Below are 27939 nucleotides of genomic sequence, written 5' to 3'. Positions count from 1 at the left end.
TACTATTTCTAGATGCATCCTTGGAGAACTGTTCACAAAGAAGCCCATCTTTCAAGCTAATCTGGAACTGGCTCAGCTAGAACTGATCAGGTACAGCTCTGCTTGTGTTTTAAGTGTCCAGGTGTGATAGGTAATCTCATTCTCATTGTCTAACACTTCATTCATCACACTAAATGATTTCATGGTACTTATATACATTTAAGTTTCTCTTTATTCAGTTATGTTCAGCTTCTCTTTTGTCATGTGCTATATATGTGTATGTATTTCACTTAATTTTCAGCCCTTGCCTTCCATATTTTTTATTAGTTTTTCATCAAAAAAGCATGCCATTTACAGGATAGTTTTTTTTAATCATTAGAGTAGATTATAACTAGATTTATTCCACCAATATTTATTGAGCCTATTATGCAACAGATTACTTTTTCTGTTAGACTTTAGGATTTAAAGATAATTAAGATAGTCCCTGCCTTCAAAGAGCAGAGTTTAGTAAGGTATACAGCATGTAAATAAAGCCTTATAAAATAGAACCTATAATAAAAGATTTGGAGAAGGCCATGTGTTGAGATAGAATTTGGATTGGCTTTTTTTCATCAATAAAATTAAAAGGTGAAATATAATAAACATGTAGACATTTTAAAAAGGTAATATGTAATTTATTATTTGTTATGAAATACACTCCTAATTATCTATAAACCTTTTCAATTTTGTGCTCTCTTCTCCCAGTTTCCCCTGTAAGGAAACCACAGGACCAGCTCAGCCCTTTGAAATTAATAAGAACTAAACACAACAAAATCGCTAATGAAAATTTGCATGAGGGATTAAAAACATGTTTTACGAAACTAAAAATGTAGACCATTTTGGATTAGTATGCTAGTATTTTCTCTTTGCTATCTTGTAACCAAGATCTTGTAAGTTCTGTTCTATCTCTTATATCCTTAGAGCAGTAAGGTCATATTTTACCTTTCTGCTTGTCTTCTAACTTAATATTAAGAAAGATTTCCCAGACTGTAGGAGGTAATAATTTCTGTTTCTAAAATCTCTATAATTCATGATGATGACTCATTCATCTGTTTATTCTTGCTGTTTGCTTTGTTTTCAGCCGACTCTGTGGTAGCCCTTGTCCAGCTGTGTGGCCTGATGTTATCAAACTGCCCTACTTCAATACCATGAAACCGAAGAAGCAATATAGAAGGCGTCTACGAGAAGAATTCTCTTTGTGAGTTGTGCAAAAATATACATCTTGTTTCTATGGCTGGCTGGTGTGGGAACTTTACCTTTTTCTGGAATGGAGAATTGGTATTGTCCCAATTTATTATATGATAGTATACCATAGAAGAAATTTAGTTTTTGAACAGTATATTAGTTTTTATCATAGCCCTTTCATAAATTTTCTTCCCTGAAGGTTTTAGATGATAGAATATCATTTTATTTTAAACACTATATAAGTTTTCTCCATATTTCCTTGGATCTTCCCAAGGAAAAAAGAAAATGGAACACTGATTCATTATTTTTGCCTATATTATAGCATTTCTTATGTCCCGTGTGGGAGCAGATCTGATTGCTTCCAACTTCAAATTCCCTTTCCTTGGTTTTGCATAGAGCTAAGAATTCAGAGACCTTTTGACACAAGTTACAAGTTTATTAACTATGGAGTCTTTGTGAACTTGTCTGTTCTCTATTCCTTTCCATAGCATTCCTTCAGCAGCACTTGATTTATTGGACCACATGCTGACACTAGATCCTAGCAAGCGATGCACAGCTGAACAGACCCTACAGAGTGACTTCCTTAAAGATGTCGAGCTCAGCAAAATGGCTCCTCCAGAGTAAGTGCTGATGGCTGTGTGCAGTATCACTAAGTTTACCCCTGGGTCTCAGGAGATGAGAAATAATAGTTTTTTTTTAAAGAACTGCAAATAGCAATTAAGTCTCAAATAGAGAGATTTCCTTTATTTTTTGGTGATAAGGAGATTTATTTCTTTGTGGTTTTTTGTTGTTGTTGTTGTTGTTGTTTTGTTTTGTTTTGCTTTTTAAATGAGGAATAGTTTTAGCTAGGATCTTTGCTCTAATTTGACTCAAGCCATCTTCTTTGGTCTGTGGATCCCTATCACTTTGCCCTGTACAGTAACCTCTTTCAAAGTATTCCTTGGAGTCTCAGCTGCTTCCTCTTAATATGCCTGGGAAAGCGCCAGATGCTGGCCGAAGTTCTTGGGCCCCTGCCCCCAGATGGGAGTCCCAGATTGAGTTCCTCACTTCTGGCTTCTGCTTGGCCCAGGCCTGGCTGTTGTTGCTATCTCGGAAATGAACTAGCAGATGGAAGCTATCTCTTTCTCTCTCTCTCTTTCTCTCTTTCTTCACTCTTCCTGTCAAATAAATAAATAAATCTTTAAATTAAAAAAATATATATATTGCTTGGGGCCAGCATTGTGGCACAGCTGGGTTAAGGCTCTGCTTGTGGCACTGTCATACTATATTGGACTGCCAGTTTGAGTTCCCACTGATCTGCTCCTAACCTGACTTCCTGCATAATTGTGTGCCTGAGAGGGCAGCAGATCATGGACCAAGTGTTTGGGCCTTGCCACCTATGTGGGAGACCTGGATGGAGTTCTTGGCTCTTGGTTTTGTCCTGGCCCAGCCCTGACTCTTTTGTCCAATTGAGGAGTGAGTTAGCAGATGAAAGATATCTCTCTCTCTCTGAATCTGTCTCTTCCTTGCTCTCTCTATGTTGCACTGCCTTTCATAGACATAAATAATTTTTTTAAAAGATTTATTTTATTTATTTGAAAGAGTTATAGAGAGGGGTAGAGACAGAGAGAGGTCTTTCATCCGCTGATTCACTCTCCAGATGGCCACAACAGCCAGAACTGAGCTGATCCTAAGTCAGGAGCCACGAGCTTCTTCCAGGTCTCCCACTTGGGTGCAGGGGCCCAAGGACTTTGGCCATCTTCTACTGCTTTCCCAGGCCATAACAGAGAGCTGGTTCGGAAGAAGAGCAGCCGGGTCTTGAACCGGCATCCATTATGGGATGCTGGTGCTTCAGGCCAGGGCTTTAACCTGCTGCACAACAGCACCGGTCCCTTTATTTTTTTATTTTTTTAAGTATTCCTTATGATTTTTGTTCTTCCCCATTCCATCTGCTTGAATCACCTTTTTCTGTGATGACCATGTATATCTCATACTTGCAATGGCATTCCTAGTCTTAAACAATTATTTATTCTCAAAGAGAAGTGAGAGACAGAGAAAGAGAGATCTTACATCTACTTGTTCACTCCCCAAATGCTGCCAACAGACAGGACTGGGCCAGTCAGAACTCAATCCAGTGCTCCCACATGAGTAGCAAGAACCCAAGGATTTTGAGCCATCATCTGATACCTCACAGAATACACATTAGCAGGAAACTGGATTAGAAGTGGAGGAACCAGGCACTCTGTTACCTGGCATCTTAACCATTGTGCCAAATGCCTCTCCAGGTTACTGATTTTTTTTTTTTTTTTGGTTATTGAATTTTGATGTAAAAATATGGTCTTTGAATATGTCTTTTATCAGATTCATATCAACTTCCTGTATTCCATAGGATCTCCAAAGGTTCTACACTCAAATCCCACATGAGATACAGAAAGTATTATCTTTGCATTTATTGCTCATAATGTTCTAGCTTTCATTTCAGATTTTTGGAGAGCATTTTCTTACCTTAATAAAGACTAGGGCCAGCTTTGTGGTGCAGCAGGTAAAGCCAGCATTTACAACACCAACATCCCATACTGGGGTGCACTTTGAGTCCCAGCTACTGCACTTCCAATCCAGCTTTATGCTAATACACCATGGAAGGCAACAGAAGATGGCCTAAGCATTTGGGCCCCTGATATAGGAGACCAGGATGGAGTTCCTGGTTCCTGGCTTTTGCCTGACCCACACCTGACTTTTGCAGACATTTAAAGATTTATTCATTATTTATTTTGAAAGTTGAAATTACATAGAGGGAGAGACAGTGATCTTCTGTCTACTTGCTGGTTCACTCCCCAGGTGGTCAAAACAGCCAGGAGCTTCATCTGGATCTCTCACTTGGGTGACAGGGGCCCAAATACTTGGGCCGTGGTCTTCTGCTTTTTCCATGTCATTAACAGGGAGCTGCATTGGAAGTGGAGCAGCTGGAACGTGAACTAGCACCTATACAGGATGCCAGCATCATAGGCATAAGCTTTGCCTGTTACACCACAATGCTGACCCCAGCATTGCACTAGAATTTTGATAAACTGAATGTGACTTGAAACACTTTAACTTAAAAAACAAAACAAAACAAAACAAAAAAAACCTCTATAATAGGAGTTGCACAGAGGTAACTTAATCATGATACAGAAAGATACTTCAAAAACTTCAAAAACTGCATTCTCTTAATTACTTTTTTTTTAAAGATTTATTTATTTGAAAGGCAGAGTTACAAAGAGGCGGGGGGTGGGGGTCTTCCATCCATTGGTTCACTCCCCAGATGGCTGCAATAGCCGGAGCTGCACCGAACCAAAGCCAGGAGCCAGGAGCTTCTTCCAGGTCTCCCATGCAAGTGCAGGGGCCTAAGGACTTGGGCCATCTTCTACTGCTTTCCCAGGCCATAGCAGAGAACTAGATCAAAAGTGGAGCAGCTGGGACTCGAACCGGTGCTCATATGGGATGCTGGCACTGAAGGCAATGGCTTTACCCTCTATGCTACAGTGCTGGCCCCTAATTCCATTTTTTTTAAGTGAATTTTTTAAGTGGACAGTGAGAGAGAAAGAGAAAGGTCTTCCTTTTGCCGTTGGTTCACCCTCCAATGGCTGCCGCGCCCGGCGCACTGCGGCCGGCGCACCGCATCTATCTGAAGGCAGGAGCCAGGTGCTTCTCCTGGTCTCCCATGGGGTGCAGGGCCCAAGCACTTGGGCCATCCTCCACTGCACTCCCGGGCCACAGCAGAGAGCTGGCCTGGAAGAGGGGCAACCGGGATAAAATCCAACGCCCCGACCGGGACTAGAACCCGGTGTGCCGGTGCCACTAGGCGGAGGATTAGCCTATTGAGCCGTGGTGCCGGCCTTAAGTGAACTTTTTGAAGTACCCTCACATGTTTCCAAGATTTAAATCACCACCTTTCCTAGACTTTGTAGACGTTAACAAGTCAATATCTCTGTCGTCCTATTTATTCCCGACTGAAGCTTGACCAGTGGAGTTCTTTATTCTTGGTATACCTAGGAAGAACAATATTTGGAATATGAGCGTTTATACAGCAAATATGCCCCTAATAATTAGCAAGATCCTCATTTCTCATTGTGTAAATCTTTTGGACTTTCTCAGACTACTTTCTGCCATGATTTCCTTTTATACTGCTGCTATCTACTTAGTAACTTTCCTGGATATTTTTATGTCTTCCAACTCTTTCCATTCTCGACATCTTTGCTTTCCCATTTTAATCTCTTGCCCATCCATCTACTCAGTGCATTCCCCTTTGTTTTCTTTTTCCAGCCTCCCCCACTGGCAGGATTGCCATGAGCTATGGAGTAAAAAGCGACGACGGCAGCGACAAAGTGGTATTGTGGTGGAAGAGCCACCTCCATCCAAAACCTCTCGAAAAGAAACTACCTCAGGGACAAGTGCTGAGCCTGTGAAGAACAGCAGCCCAGCACTACCTCAGCCTGCTCCTAGCAAGGTGGAGCCTGGGGCTGGGGATGCAATAGGTCAGTGCTGGAATGGGGTCTTTGTGCCTTTAATAAGCACATTTTGGCAGGTTTTGAAGGTTAAGTGCAAGGAGTGTGTGTGTATCTCTTTGTCTTTTAGTTTTTGTCCAGTAGAGTATTATGGAAAACGTTGATGTTCTCATTATGAACAGAAAGAGATAGTCCAGATTTTGTATTTATTGTCCAGAAGGGCAGTCCTTTTAAATTTTCCTTTCCTGGATAAGAAACTCTGTGTCTCAGATGTGTGGCCTAAATCAGTGAATTAGGTAAGCAAAATTTAATTTAAAGTTAGTTATCATGGCTTTCCAACATACATAATTTGGAGTTCTGTTTATGTTAGATTTGATAAGATCTTAGGATATAATCATGTTAAATCACAATTGCTAGATGTGTTAGTTCTCTGGACTGTTATTTGTTCTAAATATTTATAAAGCTAAAGCCATGTCCTAACTGTTGTAACAAAATAGTCCTGTTGCACCACCGATTTTTCTACTACATATGCTCTTCTGGTTCACTTTCCCTTCCCTGCTTACCTATAGCATTGATTCTGGACATTGGACTCATCCAGGAAGCTTTACAAATAAGTACCTTGTAACAGTTGCTGGATCTCTAGGGATGGGACTTGAGACATCTGAATTTTAAAATCTCTCCTAATAATTTTTATGTATAGTAAGGGTTGAAAATCACTGACATTGAAGAATACAGATAAAATGAAACAACTTTTACACACAATGCAGAGATGTTTTTAAGTCCCTGTATTTTTAAGCAAAAGTGTAAAGAATAACAAATTGTGTCATGTGTGTCATGACTTTTTTTTTTTTTTTTTTTTTTTTTTTTTTTTTTGAGAGACAGAGACAGACAAACAGAGAGCTCCCATCCACTGACTTACCCCCCAGGTGTCTGCCATGGCTCAGATTGGGCCAGTCCAGAGTCGGGAGCCAGGAACGCAATCCAAGTCTCCCACCTGGGTGACAGGGACCCAACCACTTGAGCCATCAGCTGCTGCCTCCCAGGGTGTATACCAGCAGGAAGTTGGAATTGGGAGAGGAGCTGGGACTCAAACCCAAGCACTCCAACATGGGATGTGGGCATCCCAAGCAGTGTCTTAACTGCTATTCCAAACACCTGCCCCTGTCGGGACAATTTGAGGCATGAAAAACGAGACATTCAAAATGAACCATCATTTTTTGGATATTATAAGTTGCTTTTACCAGTTGAAGAAGGCAAAGGGCCCTTGCCCTGCCTCGTCCGCTTATGTTGGTTCCACTGTCTATCCACAGGCCTTGGTGACATCACACAGCAGCTAAATCAAAGTGAATTGGCAGTGTTATTGAACCTGCTGCAGAGCCAAACCGACCTGAGCATCCCTCAGATGGCACAGCTGCTTAACATCCACTCCAACCCAGAGATACAGCAGCAGCTGGAAGCTCTGAACCAATCCATCAGTGCCCTGACGGAAGCCAGTTCCCAGCAGCAGGACTCAGAGCCCATAGCCCCAGAGGAGTCTTTAAAGGAGGCACCCCCTGCCCCAGTGGTCCTGCCTTCAGCAGAACAGACAACCCCTGAAGCTTCAAGCACACCAGCTGACATGCAGAATATGTTGGCAGTTCTCTTGAGTCAGCTGATGAAAACCCAGGAGCCAGCAGGCAACCTGGAGGAAAACAACAGTGACAAGAACAGTGGGCCACAGGGACCCCGAAGAACTCCCACAATGCCACAGGAGGAGGCAGCAGGTAAACAGACCGGTCATGAATCTCATTGAGCTCAGGTGCTGTCTGTTGATCCTCTTAAAAATTTCTTTAACATTTTCTTTTTCACATCAATGGCCTCAGTATCAGTTTTCTGTAACCTAGTCTACAGGAGAACTTAACACCAAGTGATGTATTTCTTGCCTGGCTTCTTTTATTTAAGTCTCAAAGCTTCTCAAAGCACTTTTCATATACTGATTGCTTTTCCATTTGCTAGGTAAGTAAAGCCCCTGTTTTCTAATCAAAAAAACCACAATCATAGCTAGCGATACATTTTGAGCCACTGTGTGTGTGGTGGCCAGCTAGTCCTACAACTTGAAAACCTGACTTCAAAACAAACCATTATCACATTGTATTTCTTTACCTGTAGTGGAGTGGATGCTGACTGCCAGAATCTTACGGAAGATACAGTCAAGAAAACCCTAATAAAATACTATTTTAATTTCCTGAAGAATAATTTGGGAATATTTTTAAGTAGGTGATTAGCACCACACATTTCTTTTAAAAAAATAATAGTATATAAAAACAATTCCTCCTGGAAGAGACAGTTGAACGAAACCCCAATTAGGAAGTAAGCATTACATAAAGAGAAAAGGAATCAGAAAAAGGGGAATGTTATACCTGACCTCATAATCACAGCATACAATTTATCAGAGGGAAAAGAAGCTTAAATTCTCAATCAATTTTGATTCATAATCTGTTTGTAAAATTTTTATTTATCTGAAAATGTTTTCAACTTCTGAGAAATTTTCACTGTCCATGAAGACCCCATGAATTGGGGAATAAGAAGAAGCACGAGGGCTGAAGAGATACTAACCTTCAACTGTAGGGTCCGACACTCACATTTCATAAAGGATGGCGCCAAAAGTATATGCCTTCTTTTCACTGGTATAAGGTCAAATACATAAGCTATTTTTTCTATATAAAGCTTTTGAAAACTGGAAAATAACATAAAGAAAGTTAACTCTTTACACTTAGAAAAACTGCAGTCCAGGGAATAATCTGCCTGTGGTCCTACATGCTGGTTATTGGCAGAGAGACCAGAACAAGAACTCATGTACTCTTGTTTCTTAATTCACTTTGGTATTCTGTCATGATGATTCTAATTATTTTTTAAGTTACTCTGGGACATAGAGTAACAGAAGAAGCTAACTTGAATTAAAGTAGGCCTTTTTGTCTCATTTCTCCAGACTCTGACCCCCTGGCCCTCCTGCCCCAAATTCATCTCTAATCAAAAATTTGGAAGAAGTACGTTAAAATAAATAGCATAGTGACTGAAAGAAATTCACCCAATAATTAAGCCAACAAACTATCAGCCAAATGGTGAAATTGAGCTAAAACTAAAGCCCGACCTGTGACCAGAAGTTTTCACAATAGAGTGTAATGGTGCCATACCTGATTATTGTAGTCACCCTTAGATTATCCAGCTGGTATCTTCCCTGTTCTTATTTCTCCCTTGCTGCCTCTTACTTGGCCATGTCACTGTTCATTAGCACTTCCACCAGAGGGCAGACTGTATAAACCAGAGAAAGTGACAACCTCTCTCTTTGGCTATTGTTTAATTATTCTGTACTTGTTGGGAATGGGTGCTGGTTGAAATCTAATAAATCAAATGAAGTTTTAAAGTTATTTTTACAATTTATTAATCCCTCCATTAGACTGCTAGGGATTGGGCAACATAGCTGCATATTTTTTAGTTTATTTATGAGAGAGAGAGAGAGAGACACAGACAGACATCCCATTTACCAGTTCGCTCCTCAAATACCCACAACAGGTAGGACTGTGTCAGGTTGAAGCCAGGAACTGGAAATTTAACCTGAGTCAGTTTCCTGAGCTGTTACTGCTACATCTCAGGATCTGTAGCTAGGAGCCAGAGCTGGGTATTGAACCCAAATACTCTGACATGGGACTCAGGCATCTTAACTGATGTCTCAGCTGAGGTAGGCTGAATGTCTACCCCAACACTTTCAATCTTTATATAATTTGTATTTCATAGTTTATATCTAATTCCTTTAAGAAGTTTTGTAACTTTACCTTAATAAGGTAATTTTCAGTCTATCTGCTTTACTACTTTGGATTAGAATTTTCATTTTATACTTTGAGCCCAAGATTTAGCCCTAATTAGACTATTGACATTAAAGGCAGAGTTGTTTAAATATGAAATCAAAATAGCTGGGAGAATATAAATTTAGATTGGACCACTTTTGCAGCTATTCATTTTCATAGTTAATTGCCCTCAGTATTAAGAAACCTGATGTTCGATTTGTGTATCATCTAAAAATACTTTTTAAAAAGACTGGTAATGTGATCTCCTTACGTACAAGATGTGTAGTGTTGACAACAGAAGGTTCTGAATTCTACTGATGCTTATAGTCAGCCCACCTTATTCAGCATGTCTGCTTTCCAAGTTGTGACTTTTCCATAGCTAATTTTTGTCCCTTAAATTCATTTTCCTTTGCTGCCCAGTCAACTAACCAATACAGTCAACAAGTGATTTGGGTAGGTACTTATATATAGGGTAGCCAATTCATTCTTGGATTGTCCTGGTTTTAAAACTGAAAGTCAAAAAAAAAAAAAAAAGAAAAAAAATCTGAAAGTCAGCAACGTGATAACTCCCCTCAGTCCTGGACAGACTGGAACCATTCATCACCCAACTTGTATGGTGCCCATTACACCTGACCTCATCCCTCTACTGCACACCCTTACAATTTTGTAGTGTTTTTGGAATGCTCTCATCCGCATGCTAAGGGAATGCAAACCTATTTACTGATTATCTTTGCAAAATATAATTAAGGTAAATGTGCTAAAAAAAATACCTACTTATAACTCAAAACTGTTTTTGGTTTGTCTGATTAATGACTTCACATCACTAGCTCAAATAATGAAAGAATGACTGTATAGATATTTTAAAATAATCTTCCATTGAGAAAAGAAAAATTGGCCACTTGGAAGATATCTCAGCAGAGTCATCCCAATTCTCTAAAGGCACTGTTCAGACTATACTCTTGTTTTGTGTGTCCTCCAGCTCAGCCATCTTATGTCTTTCCTCTTCTGCCTTGGCAGGAGTTCATTATCAGACAGTGATTGCTGTGCTTCAGCACATTTAGACAGCAGTGGGAAGAAAATGTCTGGGGAAGTCAATGAAGAAAGACAAAGGTCTTCATAAAGATAGAATATAGTATTAGTTCAATACATTTCTAAATACTGAGTTCTTAAACTCTCTCCAAGACAAACAGGTATTTATCAACAACCCGTTCTGCATGATACCTCGCTATCGTGATATTTTTCCATAGCATGGAAAAAATCCAGGAGGTAGGAAAACAAAATAAAAAACTGTGATAGAAGATGACTTCAGTCTTTATAATTACTCTAACACAGGAAGCTGAATGACAGTGTGATGGTTAATATTCCTTTCTTGAGAACATGATTATGGTGAGAGATGACTGAAATTTGGAGAAGCAAGTATATTTTTATACATAATGATAATGAAAAGTTTTTATTCTCTTCTGTGTATTCTTCAAGTTCTATTTCAGGTTAACCTTACATCATCAAACATTCTGTAAAATGTATTAGCCAAGTCCATGCAAGGTCTCCGTTGTACAGCAAGATTATGTGCTAGAAATATGACCACAGCATGTATATTGTTCCCTCTCATTTTTTTTTCTGTTTTATTTTCATTAATGTCTTTAACAGCAAAAAGGGATCAGGAGGCTGCCAACAGCCTATATATTAGAACAGTTTTTTAAGGAAGGAAATGGACGAGATCTCAGTCAAAAATCAGGACAATCACTTGAAATATATGATCTTATTATACCAGCTGTTAGATCCAGAATACAACTGTTTTACTTTTATTCACTTTATTTTATTTATAAATTGCAATTTCTTGATCCCAAAATTTTATTCTTTATATATCCAGTTACTTGTATTGATATTTGTTTATGTTGGGCAGTGTGTGTGTGTGTATGTGTGTGTGTGTGTCTGTGAGTGTGTTATCTGTGTGTTTGTGTTTATAATCACATGATTTTTATGATGGTGTTTAAAAGAAGTAACCCTTCCACAGCATGTCCTCCTCACATTCTTCCACCAGAGAAGAGGCCCCCTGAGCCCCCCGGACCTCCACCGCCGCCACCTCCACCCCCTCTGGTTGAAGGCGATCTTTCCAGCGCCCCCCAGGAGTTGAACCCAGCCGTGACAGCCGCCTTGCTGCAACTTTTATCCCAACCTGAAGCAGAGCCTCCTGGCCACCTGCCACATGAGCACCAGGCCTTGAGACCAATGGAGTACTCCAACCGGCCCCATCCAAACAGGACTTATGGAAACACTGATGGGCCTGAAACAGGGTTCAGTGCCACTGACACTGATGAACGCAACTCTGGTCCAGCCTTGACAGAATCCTTGGTCCAGACCCTGGTGAAGAACAGGACCTTCTCAGGCTCTGTGAGCCACCTTGGGGAGTCCAGCAGTTACCAGGGCACAGGGTCAGTGCAGTTCCCAGGTGACCAGGACCTTCGTTTTGCCAGGGTCCCCTTAGCATTACACTCAGTGGTCGGGCAACCATTCCTGAAGGCTGAGGGAAGCAGCAACTCTGTCGTACATGCAGAGACCAAATTACAAAACTATGGGGAGCTGGGGCCAGGAACCACTGTGGCCAGCAGCTCAGGAGCAGGCCTTCCCTGGGTGGCCCCAGCTCAGTCTTCTGCTTATGGAAAACTCTATCGGGGGCCTACAAGAGTTCCTCCAAGAGGGGGAAGAGGGAGAGGAGTTCCTTACTAACCCAGAGACTTCAGTGTCCTGAAATATTCTTTCCCTATTCATCCTTCCATCCAGTCCTCAAAACCTTTAATGAAATCATTTGCCAGAGGGAGGTAGTCATCTGCATTTGGCTAGTGCGAAGCTGTCCAGTGTATTTCTTGCTCACTTGCTAGAAGCAAGTGACCTATAAGGATGTTGGCACCAGTTCCTCCTGGATGGGTGACAGCCAGAATTTCAGCTCTACCTAGTAGATACAGTAGAGAATGTGAAAAAGAGTCATTAAATTAAAAAGCAAATGTTTTATTAGCTATTGACTGCACTTCTTGAGCAGAAGAGAGAACAGTTTCAGTTTTGAGATGGCTCAGGAGAGGATCCATTTGGTTTTTAAAGTTTTGGGACTTTTTTCTCTTTTGGTGGTTTCTTTTAAATTGTAGATTGGGTTGTTTTTGGGTTTCGGGGTTATTTTCTTTTGAAGAGAATAGTGTTCACAAAATTTGAGCTGCTCATAGGCTTTTGTTAAAAGGAAAACAGAGTGGCCTGGCTGATTGAAATAAATGTTTTCTTCCTCTCCACCATTTCACATTTTTGCTTTTAAGTGAACACATTTTTCCCCATTGAGCATCTTGAACACATCTTTTTTCCAAATAAATTACTCATTCTTATAGTTCCCTCCACTTTGAAAAAAAGATGTGCCCCTCTCCCTGCACATAAACCAGGTTGTAGAAGGTGGCATTCTTGGGCAAGTAGGTAGACTTACTCTATCTATTTCTGTTTTTTATTTATATTTATATATTCTCTCCTTCCCTCTTACTCTCCTCCTACCCTCTCCCATCCTCCCTCTCTCCCCTCCCCCTTTTCCTCTCCATCTTTGTTTCTCTTTCTGCCTCTCCTCCATTCCCTCCCATTTTGAGTAATTTGTTTGGAAAAAAATCATTAAGATGCCAAAGAACCTGGAATAATTCTTTTTTTTTTTTAAATAAAGGAAAGGAAATTCAAACTCCTACATTGTTCTTTGTAAAATGTTTTTTAAAAACCATGTTCTGATGGGGAAGTTGATTGTAAATGTGGACAGCCTAGGACTTTGCTGTTGAGCTGTGGTTAGAGATGAAGCCTCCAACGTAGAGGGCTAATAAGAGCAGTTAGTATATTGTTTACACATATATTTTTATGTCCAAAAAAAAAAAAAAAAAAAACCTTTCAAACCAAGCATTGTGATATTGTCAAAGAAAAAAAATACATCCTGAAAATATGTGGAAATGTAACCTAGTTTAGGGTGGGTATTTTTCTGAAGATACCTTTTATAAGAGATAGTTTTAAAACAGCTTATTGAGAGAAAGAACAGTATTGACATATACACATCCCAGCCATGTATATCCTGCCAATTCTTTTAGAGATTTTTCACTGGAGAGATTTGGTTTTGGTTCTGGTGGTAAAGGGGGTTAAAGTATGACTTCCTGGCAAGAACTTGGCCTTATTATAAACAGGAAATGGAAAAGAGAACGACTCTCAGGGTTGAATAATTTGGGAGGCTTCTCGTTCTGTCTTCCATTTCTTCGTGAGTACCAGCATACAGAATGTGACATGTCATACAATCTGTCTGCACAGACTTATTGCATGAAGCTTAGGTTAGCTCTCTTACAAAGAAAAGGCAAAAACATACTTCAGCATCTTGGAGGATAGTTTCCAAAACCTAAGTAAAGGTTTGTGTTGCAATGCCAAGTTCTTATATTAAATAAAATCTGCGTATAAGAGAAAGGTGCATCAATTAACAAAAGAAAACTTTATAAAGAAAAGAAGAACCCACTTCAGATACTTACATGAAGACTTTTCCCGTGAATCGTAATAGGTAGTTACTGGTGTGTGTATTTCTTTATTATTATTTGGTTTTTGGTCTGCCCTTGCCCTCGGGGCCAAACATCGATTAGAAAGAGAACCTAGCCATTTTGGCGTTGGTGACTTTTTATGCAAGTATGTCCAGTTAGATTTGCCAGGCACACTGAAATGCTATTGGTTAATTACAATAAAGTTCATCTGAATCTTCTGTCGACTTCTGAATAGTCTTCAGATGTGGGCCTTTATATTTTAGAATATTTCAATTAGAGGGCTTGGGCCCCAGTCCCCTGTTTTTGATTAAAGAGCCTGAGCCTCAGATACTTTCAAAAGTATCTGTTCAGTGAAAAAAATTGGTTTCCCACCAGATATGAATAAAATTTTATATGTTTTCATTGTATTTTGGTTGTCAACAATCATCAATAATTTTCCCCCTCCCTTTTCTACCCCTAATTTTTAATTATGCCAAATATTCTAAATAATATACTTAAGCCTCCATTCTCCCATCCCTGCTAGGGATGGATGTATGTGTGAGTGTGTGTATGTGTATACATGATTCCATCTCACCCCACCCCCATTTGGGGAGTCTTAACTTTTAAAAGGAAAAAGGAAAAAAAAAAAGCAAGTTTGGTAATTTGACTATTTCTAAAACCAGAGAAAAAGAGAAACTCCTTTAATATCCTGGAATCTCTGTGGAGGAAGAAAAGGTATTTGGTCACTTTTCAGCCATGTTATCTATAAATGTGATGGAAGTAAAGGTTTGGCAGAATTTCATCTTGGCTCTCTGAAAATTACAAACCGAATTAATTCCATTCAAAAGTGGTTTTGGTTTTATTTTAATTGTACCTTGGAAGATATCAAGGCTATTAAATACATTATTTTGAACAGATGAGAAATCTAATTCTGTTCACGAATAAGAGGCAAAACTGGTTTGACCATGATCATTTTTGTGGTTTTGAAACAAATTTGCTTGACCCAGTTGTTTTTATTTTTTTTTCTTCAGCTGTCCATAGAAACAATAAGGATTTGAAAATGACATCAGATCTATATGTTTAAAGCAGGGCAGTTAGCACAAATTTGTAAGTAGGACTTCTGTTAGCTTATGCCATAGACATCACCCAGCCACTTGTATGTGTGTATGTATATAATATGCATATATAGTTACAGTGCTACAATGGTTACCAGCAGGTTTTGAGAGAGAATGCTGCATCAGAAAAGTGTCAGTTGCCACCTCATTTTCCCTGACTTAGGTTCCTGACACTGTATTCCTTTCTCTCTCTTGTTTTTGCCCCCCATCGGGTGTACTTTGTCTATGTACAGATATTTTGTAATATATTAAATTTTTTTCTTTCAGTTTATAAAAATGGAAAGTGGAGATTGGAAAATTAAATATTTCCTGCTACTATACCACTTTTGCTCCATTGCATTTCCTTCTTAATCTGTACTTTCTGAGCATATCTGATCATGTATAAAGGGCATTTTCCTCCACTCTTTCTTAGGGGTTCTCCATCTCAAAATTGCTATAATCTCATAAACTGCAAAAACTAAGTTTTCAGGGTTTGAAGAGGTACTTGAAAAGACTAGGAACTAGTGAATTTTTAAATGAAAGAAACTGTAAAATGCAATTTCTTTTAAAAGTAGAAAACAGTTACACAAATAATGGTGGCACAAAGCCACTGAGAGTTGAGCATCATGTACCCTGACTCCTCCTGACAGGAGAGGTAAGTGGGTTTGAGCTCAGCTGTCTTCAGGGGAAGTCGTTAAAAGACTGTTTAGACCCAAAGGATAGTCTCTTAAACCCGATTCCCCACCCAGTTCCCATGTTCTAGAACAGGGTCAGCCTGGGGATGAGTATACTTAGGTTGATGGAGATTTCCTGATGCATTGCCAACCCTGGAAATAAATCAACGTTGTTTAAAGTTAAAATTCTTATTTTTTCCAAGATTGATCCCAGCTCCATATGAGGAGATAATTGTTTTCCCTTCCCTTACATGGCTTAGAACACAGTATAAACGTTCCCATGCAGTATGTGTGGCAATGCTGCGTGTTCAAAGTAGTTAGAGGGCAAATAAAATCCATCAGGAGAAAGGAAGAGGGGAGATAGGCGTATCTGGAAGCTGTAAGTGGGGTAACTGAGTCATAACAAGGTTAAGGAGTACTCCAGAACTAGGGAAATTAGGAGGAAGTTGATTCAAAAGCTGGTGGTGATAAGGGCCATGTCAGCCTGTTTTTGAATCCTCAAAGTTTGTATGGTGTTCCATTGCCTGTCGGCTGTCACATCTTACCCAGAAGGAGAGTTGGATTGTTCTATAGAGTATGAACTTCAACTTACTAGAGAATATGGTTCTCACTAATTCGCACTTGCTGTCTTCAATTCTGAGCCTAAAGACCAAGAACCTAGTAACCTAGACTTTTTGTCACACCCAAAGCCATTTCTGACTAGAAACTGCTGTTCAAGTACCTAAACTTCTTAGGCACTGTTTTCTCCCAGACAGGCATCCTTAATTTTATGGTAGGTTAATGCCTCGTGGAAGTTACCAGTTAATGCTCTTGGTGCTAAACTGGGATTTTTATGATTAAAGATGGCTCCATAGCTTGATTTTTTTTAAGCTATTGAGTCGTGTCTCTTCACAACTTAGTCATTCTGAAGGGCTGCATGGAATGGGAATGGGGAGTTCCTCAAGTGAGGAAATACTCAACTGTTCCATGGGAGAGGCAGTTCTGCTGTCCTCTGGTTGTCCGAGAGGCAAGGTGAGCGTTCCTGGACTCTGGTTAATTTTATTGTCCAAGTATGGCATTCCTCCTCTGTAGACACATGGTGTTTCTGTAGTCTTGGGAATACTCTGGATAAGTGTGAGGTTACTCCAAGCCAAGGTTGGAGACTGGGGGAGCACAACACCTGAAGGGAGGACTGGTGATGCCCCGCCTCCCCTTACTATTTGTAGCAGACTCTCCATCACTGTCCACCTGCTTTTCATCTCTCACCACCCAGTTAGAGTGATTTAGGCCACCAATCAAATCAATAGGTTCACTCTGCTGGGTATGTAATGCTGTTTCCTAGTTTTAAAAGATCATTCGAGTCAATTCTGAGGGCACATATCCATCCAGATCCTCAACTTAGAGTGGGAGGTGAAGGAGAAAGCAAGATAACCATCCTTTCTTGCCAACAGCTGTGAAAGGGACAGTTAACTCATGTGGGATTCAAGAGACTCTTTTTCTGTCTTCTGCCTCCCCTTTCAGCCTTCACCTCTGCTCCCATATCCTGAGACTTGCTGTGATCCATTGCTAGGCTAGTTACGGACGGTATCTGGAAATGAAGCTTGATGAGAAGAAGGTTCTGCTGTCCAAGAGGAAGCAGATAGGGCTGCTTTGCTGCCCTGGTGATTGGTCACCGAGGGGCCAAGAGGCTTTGACCACTGGATTGTTCTTATTATATCTCTTATTTCAAAACTTTACTAGTCCAAGTCTGAGAGAAAGTGGCTCATGTGGAGTTAATCTTTAATACCCCCTCGATGGATAGTTTTTAGTCAAGTTTTCACAGGTAAATAGCCCTCAACTACAACAAACTTCTCTGGAATAATATATAGCCATAGAGTAAATTCACTTAAAAACAGGTTCCCTGGGACCTGGAAGTAGATGGACTGTTGGATGTCTTGCTATGCGTGGTTGTCAACTTAAGGTAGTGTTGATAGCTCCAAAGGAGTGAAGGACGTTTTATCTGAGCCAGGCTACCCCTAAAGTAGGCAGTGTAAAGAAACCTTTTAAAAGGTCACCATGTAAGGAGATAGAGCTAAACACAGAACAACGCCTTGGTCTTGGAGGGGTGTCTTCTCTGAGAGTCTTGTCTGCTGGGCTGTTTAGGAGGGAATCCTTTGTCCTGTGTCTCAGAACTACAATACAGCCCAGAGAGGGACACTGCATGAGGATCAGCTTGTGGACAGACCACTTCCTCACCAAGGCTAATGCAGTTGTGAATGCTTCCAGCCCTGGAGAAAACAGGCTGAATCCAAAGACAGAAAGCTTAGGAGCCTGGCCCCTTTTAGGAATTCAGGAACTTAGAGGTTTGGCCTTTTACTATTATTTGAAATTTCTGTTAGGGGACCGGAGTTCTCATGAAAAAGGACTCCATCCAAGAAAGGTGGACATAGGGGTAAGAAAGAAGTGGAACAATCTGGTAGCTGTGCTGCAGGGAAAGACGCAGGGTATAAGTGCTGGTGAAGATGACGTGGATGTGGGAAACGGAAGGAAGAACTGCACGATTGGGCTAGTGACATTCAAGGGCAGTCACCATAGAGGACCACTGGTTGTTTCAGACCCCACTGGACCCCTAGTGTGAGTGAAGACGTCTTCTTGATTACAGGGCATTCCCCTTAGCATTGTACTATGGGCCTAGACCCCTTAGGCTGCAGGATATTGTGAAGGCATTTTCTCTAAGGAAGCTGGAGAATATAAGCAAAATATTAAATAATTTATGTGGGGACATCCACTTAGTACGAGAGTAAGGAGTAAATGACAAGGATACATCATGATAAAAAGTTATTTGTATTTTTCTGGTCTTAAAACTTTCCTGCAGGTGGTTTTTTGTATTTTAGGCCAATCTGGGAACTAGTATTACCCATTAGCCCTCTTTTAGTTCCAAGTGAGGAAAATGCATAGAAAAAACACCAAACCAGAATATGGGAATTAGTGTCACAGAATGTTAGAACAAAAGGACATTAATTTGTTCAGTTCAGTACCATCTCTCGCCAATAAAAAGCAAGCCTGGAAAGGCTGAGAAATCTTTAGTATGTTGGGAGGAAGAGAAAAGGGAATTAATGTTAGGTACCTACTATGTGTCAGGCACTCACTGTGTTTTGCTTTTATTATCTTGATGCTTATGCACATTGATACTAAGGATTGGAAAGGATAAAAAGCAAATCCCTTTTATTATTCTGAGCAATATGTAGGAGATGAAGATGAGTGGTGGGCCACTTTGCTCTCCAGCCACTCAGGGCTGAACTAGAGAAAGTAAGGAGTCAGCGGCAGAGAATGAGGTTAGCCTAAGAAAGTGCTCACCAAACAGATTAAAGAGAGGAATAACTTCTCCATTCTTAAAAACCTTCTAAAATGATAATTTGAGGCATGGCTGGTAGGGAACAAGCTCACTGTTGGCTCTGAGATTGATTTTCATTCTATAAAATCAGGTCATGACCTGAGAATGTAGGATTAATCTTAAAAATAGGGAACAAATGGGGCTATTCATCTTAAAGTATCTTCAAAAGTAAATAGTGATCATATACTAGAATCCAGAGGATAAACAAATCCCTCTGGTTATTATGCTTGTTTTTGTTTTGTAACACTTTGACCTCATATGACTGAATTTGTAAAACTTTGCAAAGACTTGGGGCCAAGTTCAGGGCAGGTGGCAGCCTGAAAATGAACAGTTGAGAGTAAGATTGTGCTCCTTGCAGTTGTTTGGTAAAATATCCCAAGAGAGCGGCTTCGTTGGGGAGCAGTAATATCATTAGCAGAGCCATGAGTCTGAGTGCAGGACAGCCTCTGGGGAAGAGAACTTGGGGAGGATCCCACCGTGAGGAAGCTTCTTATGAGTGAGATGGGTCACACTTGGTGGGGGGGAGTGGGGAATTGGTATCTAGAAGTCAGCATATTGATGCAGCTTATAAAATCAAACCATGCCCTAAGAAGAGGAAGCCAAAGTAAAGGAATAATCAGAAAAAAAAGTGGAGTTGATCAGAAACAGTTCTGTGAAAGTGAAGATAGAGGATGTGGTACAGGAGAGAGGAAAGTGAACAGAGAGAGGGGACTCATGGAAGAAGACTTGGGTGTTTGTGCAGAGAGCTGTGAATTGACCAACAAGGATGGCACAGGAAAGGAATAGGAGGAAATAAAGTTGGAGGAGCAGTCCTATGGGCCTGAATGAGGAATCGGAATGCAGTAGAGCAGAACGTAAGATGTGATGATACTGAGGACGTTGTTAGCTGTACTGGGTCACAGAAGGAGAGAAACTCACTAGAATCTTACTGTTCTTGTCAGACACGCAGTGGAAGAGTAGGACGAGGGGGATCAGGAGAAAGGAAGTGGGCCCATGAGAGAAAATGGGCTTGCTGGTGGCTTGGATGTGTGGGGAAGGATAAAAGATGGCCTACAGAAGACGTATTTGCTGTTGGTGGTGATGAAAGCTTGGTGCGAGGTAGCTGCTTTGTTTCTAAGGGAGAAGTGTTTGTTTCATTAGCCAGTTGATGGGATATGTCTATGTTCAGCACAGCAGAGCCTACGAGGGGGCCCACCCCGGGGCAACAGTGGAATGTGCGCTGTGTGTCCAGATGGTAGCCCGCACCCTGGCCTTTTCAGGATGGAGAACCAGGCAGGGCAGAGTCTGTTGCTGGGTTGTGCCCACAGACTTCAGGAATCCTGTCCCACTCTGAATCTGGGAAGGAAATAGTTTTGTTGTTGTTGTTGTTTTGCCAGTTTCTTCCCCTTTAATGCTTTGAAAATGGGGTATGACTAGCCTGTGGCAACATGTGCCTGTGGATGCACAATTCTCCGGCTTGATTCTTGGAAGGCCTTTTTCTGTCCCTCCCTAGGGGTCATTTGTATCTCTGGTTCCTGCTCCCAAAGCCATAAAGTGGGAGCCCCCATTTATTAATTGGGTTGGGACTGAGGAGGGGACCGGCGGGGGACTCTTTAGTGCGGCAGGCGGGGGTCTTCCCGAATGAGCCCATTAGCCAGCCCCAACGGCAGCTGAAACGGGGCCGCAGCCAAGTCCTCTCGGTTTCAAAAACCCTCCATCGCCTGCAGCAGATCAGAACAAGGCCTGCGGGAGCCCTTAGCTTCTGATTGCAGCTGTGAGGAAGGACAAAACAATTTATAGGAAGCCAAGTAGCTCCTGTCTCACTGTCTTCCTTTCTGACTTTGGGGAGGGGGAAGAGCAGGATGTTGTGTCCCCTCCCACCATGGCTTCTTACAGGCACGGAAGGGCCTAAGTAGGAGCGAGCAGGAGTGAGCGCGCTGGCAATGGTTGGACGTTCATGTCCACATTGTGGATGTATTTATACATGTTCTTGCTGTCTTCTTCCTGTCCACACAGTAGTGTTAAATCAGCTGCCACCACTTACACGAGGGCAAAGCCAAGTGAGGACTGCATCTGAGGGAGGTGGGGCATGTTTATCCTACTCCTTCCTGTGTGAGTTTCAAGATTCAGGGTTAGAATTAATTTCTTTTCCTCTTGATAGGAGAGGGATGGCACTTACAGGAAGGCCTTTTCCCAGGACTGGCTTGTCCCTTTGGTTAAACCTGCAGGAGAAAGGCGAGCATATTCAGGGGAGTTTCTCTCTGCTGTGTCCCTGGGAGAAGGCTGAAGGGCAGGGATATCTCACTTCCTTGAGGCAGGACACTGGGGCCTTCCCCTGTACAGAGCTAGAAAAGAAGTCCCAGTAATCCAGCCTCACAGTTCAGAGCAGGAAACTGAGGCTTAGGAGAGGGGAGTGCCTCACGCACTCAGAGTTCCCAGCAAGTTAGTGGCAGCCAGCTAGGACTAGATCCAGGAGGCCTGTGTGAGTATAGGGGCCCAACCACAAAGTCACCCGCTCTGAGAGCCCTGAGTTGCCTCAGGAAAGCAAGGAAGGACTGTGAGATTTTTGAGGAGCAAGGAACAGAGATTGAGGGGGGAAAGGTGGATTTGAAAATCGTTAGTGGAAAAATAGATGTTTAATGTGTTTTTACCTTAAAGAATAATGTTTCAGTGACATGCAAATTGTACAAATGTAATTTTTATGTAGACACAGGAGCTCGGGTCGATTGGGAAGTCAGTGGGATCCGTGGCCAAAAATCCTAATACACTCAAGTTACCCCAAAACGCAGTGAGCATTCTGCCACCATCTCTGGAGCTGGATAGCAGGAAAAGGTCAGGGGCAGTGAAGCGTCCGCCCGAAATCTCAAGCCCAGTTCTTTCTCATTACAATGCAGCGATATTGGAAGACAAGGAAAAAGGGAAAGAAAAATTCTCATCTGCTCGAAGATCGAGGTGGGAGGAGGGGGTCTCTGAATGAGGGACAGGATGATAGGACTCAAAGCAAAATGAGATATTCTTGAGATCACAGCACGTTTGGGGGGAGGCCCCTGTTCTCCATTTTTATTTTTATTTTTATTTATTTATTTTTTTTTTTTTTGCCAGGCAGAGTTAGACAGTGAGAGAGACAGAGAGAGAGAGAGAGTTATAGACAGTGAGAGAGAGAGACAGAGACAGAGTTATAGACAGTGAGAGAGAGAGAGAGAGAGAGAAAGGTCTTCCTTCCGTTGGTTCACTCCCCAAATGGCCACTACGGCTGGCGCGCTGTGCTATCCAAAGCCAGGATATTTTTATTTTTGAGTTACTCCATGTTCTCTGATGAGGCAGATACCCCACAGCGACCTAAACCCTAAAGTGAGTGCTCAGTTGGCTGATGGACATGGCAGGTTCTGGAAGTCATTTCCCTCTGGTCCCCCGACTCGCTTCCCCTCTGAGAACCCCTCCCACATGCATGACAGCCCCTTCACACACTTTATCCCTTGAGCACCTAAGATGAGCCACTGGCAAGCAGAGGGGAACAGTCCTAAGCTGCAAGCAGAACCCTAAAGGGAGAAAGGCACCCATGGGCAGCTTAGAGATAGAGCGGCTGGTTGGGGTCAGAGGGCAAAGTGAACACTGCTGATGACAAAGAATGGATCAGTGCAGGTCCTTTCCATTTTGTCCGTGACACCCTAACTGATAGCACAGGGGAATGTTGGTCCCCAGGCAAAGTAGCCCCTGCCCAGGGAACAGCTTAGTTCTGCTTGCCCAAATTGTGTCCAGTCTGCTGTCCCATGCACCTTTCTGTTTTATACTCAGCACCTTCGGTTTTCTCCCCGCGGAGCCCTTCTTGGGAAAGCTGTTCTTGACAAGAGAGCCTCAAATCTAATGATTCGATCCACAGCCAGGTGACTTCCTCTAAGCCACCTGCTGGGACTAAACATACTAACCTTTGTAATTCTCGGTTTCTTAGCTTCTATTTCTGTTGAATTTCCTAACTTATTCTGAGTATCTCTAAGTGTAGGAACTAGCCTGGGAGCTAGTTCCTTGGGGATAGGAATCTTAGAACGGCCATGACTCTTTCTTCCAGCATACTTAAGGTGCATTTAAATCCTCCTGGGGGATTGAGGATTGAAGGAATTGGAGGAATGGGAACCATCACCACCACTGTTACCTGCCAACACCATGTTCCCTGGGAGAAAAACTGGAGAACGACCTTTTTGGCATCCAGGTCCTTGTCTCATGTCTAATGTGAGCTGTCATACTTCTTTACAGGTGGTGGCAGCAACAGGAATGGCCCCTGAGGAACTCAGCAATGTCCTTCAATCGCCTCTCATCCAGAGCCTAGCCAGGTCAGTCTCTTCCACAGACTTGGAAGCCAGGTAGGGACTGAGGGCCAAGCAGAAACCACTGGCTTGCTTTAATAAGAGGTAACCCTGCTGCCCTGGTCCCAGGAAAGTTTCATTCCTGAAGATTCCCAGAGGAATTTCCTTAGCTTTTTGTTTTTGTTTGTTTAGTTGTTTTTTTTAAGATTTATTTATTTTTTGAAAGGCAGAGTTAGAGAGAGGCTTTCCATCTGCTGGTTCACTCCCCATATGACCCCAACAGCTGGAGCTGCAGGAGCCCAAGAACTTGAGCCATCTTCTACTGCTTTCTCAGGCCATAGCAGGGGGCTGTATCAGAAGTGGAGCAGCCAGGACTCGAAGCAGCACCCATATGGGATGCCGGTGCTGCAGGCGGCAGCTTTACCCGTTACGCTGCAGGGCCAGCCCCTCCTTAGCTTTCTTATTTGATGTTCTGGTGCCCTACCTTCCCGTGAACAAGGTCTCCCTCTGGCTAGAGTGGGTAACCCCCTTTGATGGCACTAGCCGTCGTTTCCCTCCTGTTTGTTAATGGGCATTTCTCTACCGAGGGATGCTGATGTCAGTTACTTAGTCACTTCTGGCCCTCGCCTCTAGGACAGCTTCCCCACTGATCCACCACCCTATCCATCCACACAGCCCTGCCTCCTTCACTGTTGTCCAGCCCTTTTTTCTTCGGCAAGGTAAGTTGGTGCTTCCCATCCCCTGCCTCTAACCCACTTCTCCAGCTCCCTTCCAGGTTCAGAGGGAGATTCTGCCTGGCTCAACACTGTGAGATGCCAGAGGTGGAGGCCTGCCAGCCACTTCCTCCATCCCAGGGCCCAGTGGGCAGGCAGCAGCACCCAGCGCTCACTCCCACCCTTCCTGCCCGCTGGTAGGTGTGCTGCTTCCCCTACCCTCTAACTCCAAACAGGGTCATATTTCTCTCTGGAAGTATTTCTGTTGCTAAATATCTGACAAGAGAAAGACCTTGGTGACTCAGCTCTCAATCTTATCTGTAGAGAGCGCCCTTCCTGATATCGCATGTCCATCTTTTTTGTTGTTGTTGTTGTTGTTGTTCAAAAGAGACTAGTAAACATGGCATATTTAACACTGGAGTGGACAGGTGTGATCAGGCAGCCCTTCTCTTGGGGACTAGAAGTCTGAAGCCCCAAATGTGCATTCTGCCCAGCGGCCTGGCCTCCTGGGACACTGTCTGGATTTTGAGGGAAAGCTATTTTACCTGGTGCCCATTCCCCAGGACCAGGATCTTGGGCTCTGGAATCTGTCCCTGCTCATCCCCAGATCTCCCAAGACAGGGGAGACTGGCTGGCAGAATCAGCTACTAGGTGTGCCCTATCTTGAGCACAGATGTCAGCTCTCCTGTGGGATCTGTGGAGAGTTGGCTGGGTGGCAGGCAGAACTCCTCCCTGGCTCCTGGGCAGAGGAAGTGACATCAGCTTATCCTCTTGACCCTAGGCCTCCTCTGTTAGCAGTGCCTCTCCCAAGACTGCAATCCAGACTGCACAAGCAGCAGGCCCAAAATAAGTGCCAGCTCTGGTCAGGTGCTCCCTCCGGTGGTAGGCATCTGCCTTGAGTTAGATGTGGAGCAGGTGGGATGGGTGGATAGGGCAGGTGTTAGGGAGTAGGAAACATCCTTGGAAGTAGTTGAGCAGTAAGAATGCATGGGGTACCTTAACGGTACCCACATTTATAACTCGGCCACCTGTCTGTCAACCAGAATGTCTGATGGAGCAAAGCAGCCTTCCCCTCCCCAGCGCAGCCCACCCCACCCTCCATCCCCACCCAACACAGGTTGGGAAGCTGCAGTCTTGGTTTCTACCACACGGGGGCGCTGCTGACCAATTAAAACTCTTGGCTCTTAGCAGACAGTTGGGGTGAGGAGCACCTTTTCCCGAGATAGGGGTCAGAAGCACTCCCAGGGAGCTCCAGACTGAAGCCCAAGAAGCCAGAATAATCAGTACAACTTATTTTTCCTTAAAATGGCCTAGGGCTCTCAGCACTTCCCTAGTAGTCTGACATATCAGGGTGCTCCCTGCTGAACTTGTGGAACCCCCCCAGCTCCAGGCACTAAACACCTTGCCTGGCTGCTTCTCCAGCATGCTCTCGTACTGTCCCCTTGCCTCCACAACAGGAACTGTCCAGCCTAGGAAAGGCTGAGGTGAAGATCTGGTTTTCAGGGGACAAGTCTCTTACAATTATTCTAAGAAGTGCCTTCGTTAGTAAGAAAGTGCTGCAGGGGACTGAATGCTGGGAGAGTCCCCATCATTACCCGCAGTACAGGGCGGCAGAACCCAGGACAGCCTGGTGGAGGTTTGCAGCCTGGTTTGAGTGGCAGCGGGACAACCCGGAGCTTTGAACCCCAAACGGTGTCAGGATGCTGCTTTGGCCTGTGAACCCCGTGCCCACTGTAGACCATGTAATAGCTCTGCTGGGGATGCCAGGTGACCACAGGGCCCCTGAAGGGATGCGGGCCCCATGGTTGACCCTCAGTCTCCAGGAAGCCCTTCCAGCTGAACAGACTAAGGGAGATGACAGAGGCTCTCCTCCTCCTTTCTACCCCCATGCCTGAGGGCCCCTCCCCAGGAGGACAGCTTGATTAAACAGTCGGTGCTGCTAGAATTACTGCACAGCTGGCGCTCCCCCCAGCACCCCGAGCAGAGCAGCAGCGCAGATTAAAATCTCCAATTAGCGTTAAAGTGAAGTGAGGAGGTGCTGAGGCTGCCAAGGAGGCCAGGCGGGGGCCCTGGGTTGGCCAAGCCCCCATTCCTGTCTGGATTCCAAGTGCCACCCTTAGTCACCCCTTCTTTCCCCCCAGCAGCTCTCAGTGCCATTGGCTTTGCTTGTTTTGGGGCCAGAGTGCCTTTCAAGGCAGGAGTCCAGTGTCTCACCTGGCTGAATGCTGGCAACGCCTCGGCAGGATGGAGGAGAATGAGAGCAATCAGTGCCCGTCAAGGGGGTGCCCTCACCACAGCCTTCCAGGCAGCCAGACCATGGTGACTTCACACAGCTGCTGCTCCTTTTGCTTAGAGAGAGGGCAAACAGGACAGGACCCTCCGGGCCCTCTTGTCTGTACAGTCTGAGGGACATGGTACCCACATGGACATCAGTCTCTGTATCTTTTATCGTGTCTGACCCATCTGCTGCTCCCTCCCTCCTTCACTCAGCTTTCCTGGGAGCAAGGGTAGGCACAGGCAGGCTTGGGAGCATGGCCATGCCCTGCCACCTGAGTCCCAGCTGGCTCCTCATTATCTGCTTCCCAGTTTGGGGAAGAGCAGAGATAGGCCTGGAACAGAGGCCTCAGACTCTCAACCCTTGACCATCACACCCCTTCCCGAGACCCCTACCCATTTCCACTTCTGCCCTTCACCCACCAAGCTCAGCAAGAGGGCAGACCAGCCTGCCACACCCTCTCTGAGTGCCCTCTGCCCCTTTAAGGGAAGTGGAGGTGGGAGCCCAGCTGACTGAACCTGCTCACACCTCCAGAAATTAGACACCAGGGCATGGTGCCACCTCCCAGGCTGGCACATGCTACCCTGGCAGAGGTTCAAGTAGCCCCCCCGCCATATTCCCACCCCGTGTCTTCTCTCTCTCTTTCTTCCTCTCTCTCTCTCTCTCTCAGCTCAAAGCACAGCTGAGCCTTAAAAGGGGGGTTGGGGGTGGAGAGACCAAGCTGGGGCAGGGGGGTGTAGAGCTCCAGTAGCACGTTTTCACCTGCCATTTAATTGGATGTATTTTTAATTAATGGGACCTCAGGGACCAACATGAGACAATCTGATCTCTGAATAGGGACAGGGGAGGGATTGGGTAAGGGATGAGGATTGGGCCACTGGGTGCGGTTACCAGGAACCCGGGCCCATCAATCACTGGCCACTTTGCGTTCTGGCATGGAAAGCAGTGAGGAGGAGGAGGAGGAGGGGAGGCACTGGGGAAAGGTACCAGGATTTCCCCCCAACCGCCAAGACCTCCAAGAGGGGTCGAACTGCACTGGTGGACTCAGGTCTGGAACCCCAATTGCGGCAGGATGTTAGGGGAGGCTCTTTCCTTGCTCCTGGCTGTGGGGTGGGCCAGTCCCCAGAACGCTGGGAAATTGTCCAAGGACAGTGAGGACAGAGCTTTGCAGACCTTGAACAGGACAAGAGCTAGGGACCATGGTGAGAAGGAGAAGGGCAGGGTGCGGAGAGATTTCTGACTTTTGACATAAAATAAGTGCCCTGGAGGTGACAGATACACATGACGTGCCAGCGAGGCCTGGTGCCTCTGGGTGTGAATCATAGACTCTGACTGTTGCAGAGAAGGGAGTCTGGAGCTCATCTTGCCTGACCCCTTCGTTTCACAGATATGGAGACCAAGCCCCCGTTGAATCCGGCCCCGGAGTTCCTGTGTGGTCCTGATCTGGAGAGTTCCCAGGAAGACAGGGAAAGGGAAGGTAGGTGGTGTGGGAGGGAGAGTTGAGGGAACAGGGTAGGCAGATGTTACTCTCCGTTGTCTCACGCCTCTGTCCC

The 27939-nt window shown here is 43.9% G+C and overlaps 1 protein-coding gene across 16 annotated transcripts in view; it reads left to right on the top strand.

Annotated features, from left to right (window-relative positions):
- Positions 1–27939, top strand: part of CDK12 (cyclin dependent kinase 12) — a 79962-nt gene that overhangs the window by 47201 nt on the left and 4822 nt on the right. For 3 of the 16 annotated variants that reach the window (XM_070060757.1, XM_070060758.1, XM_008271407.4), the window contains exons 9-16: positions 13–90; positions 1100–1216; positions 1692–1823; positions 5485–5696; positions 6977–7429; positions 23349–23425; positions 24163–24308; positions 27774–27863. In XM_070060757.1, coding sequence (XP_069916858.1) covers positions 13–90; positions 1100–1216; positions 1692–1823; positions 5485–5696; positions 6977–7429; positions 23349–23377 — 1021 coding nt within the window. In that variant the 3' untranslated portion in view covers positions 23378–23425; positions 24163–24308; positions 27774–27863. Of the gene's footprint in view, positions 1–12; positions 91–1099; positions 1217–1691; positions 1824–5484; positions 5697–6976; positions 7430–7814; positions 9070–11504; positions 15434–23348; positions 23426–24073; positions 24309–27773; positions 27864–27939 lie in introns of those variants that run through there. The other 13 variants (XM_051824894.2, XM_008271402.4, XM_002719338.5 and 10 more) reach the window with 10 other exon arrangements.

This window comes from Oryctolagus cuniculus, chromosome 17 (genome assembly GCF_964237555.1).
Source record: "Oryctolagus cuniculus chromosome 17, mOryCun1.1, whole genome shotgun sequence".
NCBI lineage: Eukaryota > Metazoa > Chordata > Mammalia > Lagomorpha > Leporidae > Oryctolagus > Oryctolagus cuniculus.
Note: the sequence above shows the minus strand (reverse complement) of the source record. Positions and strands in the feature narration are given on the sequence as shown.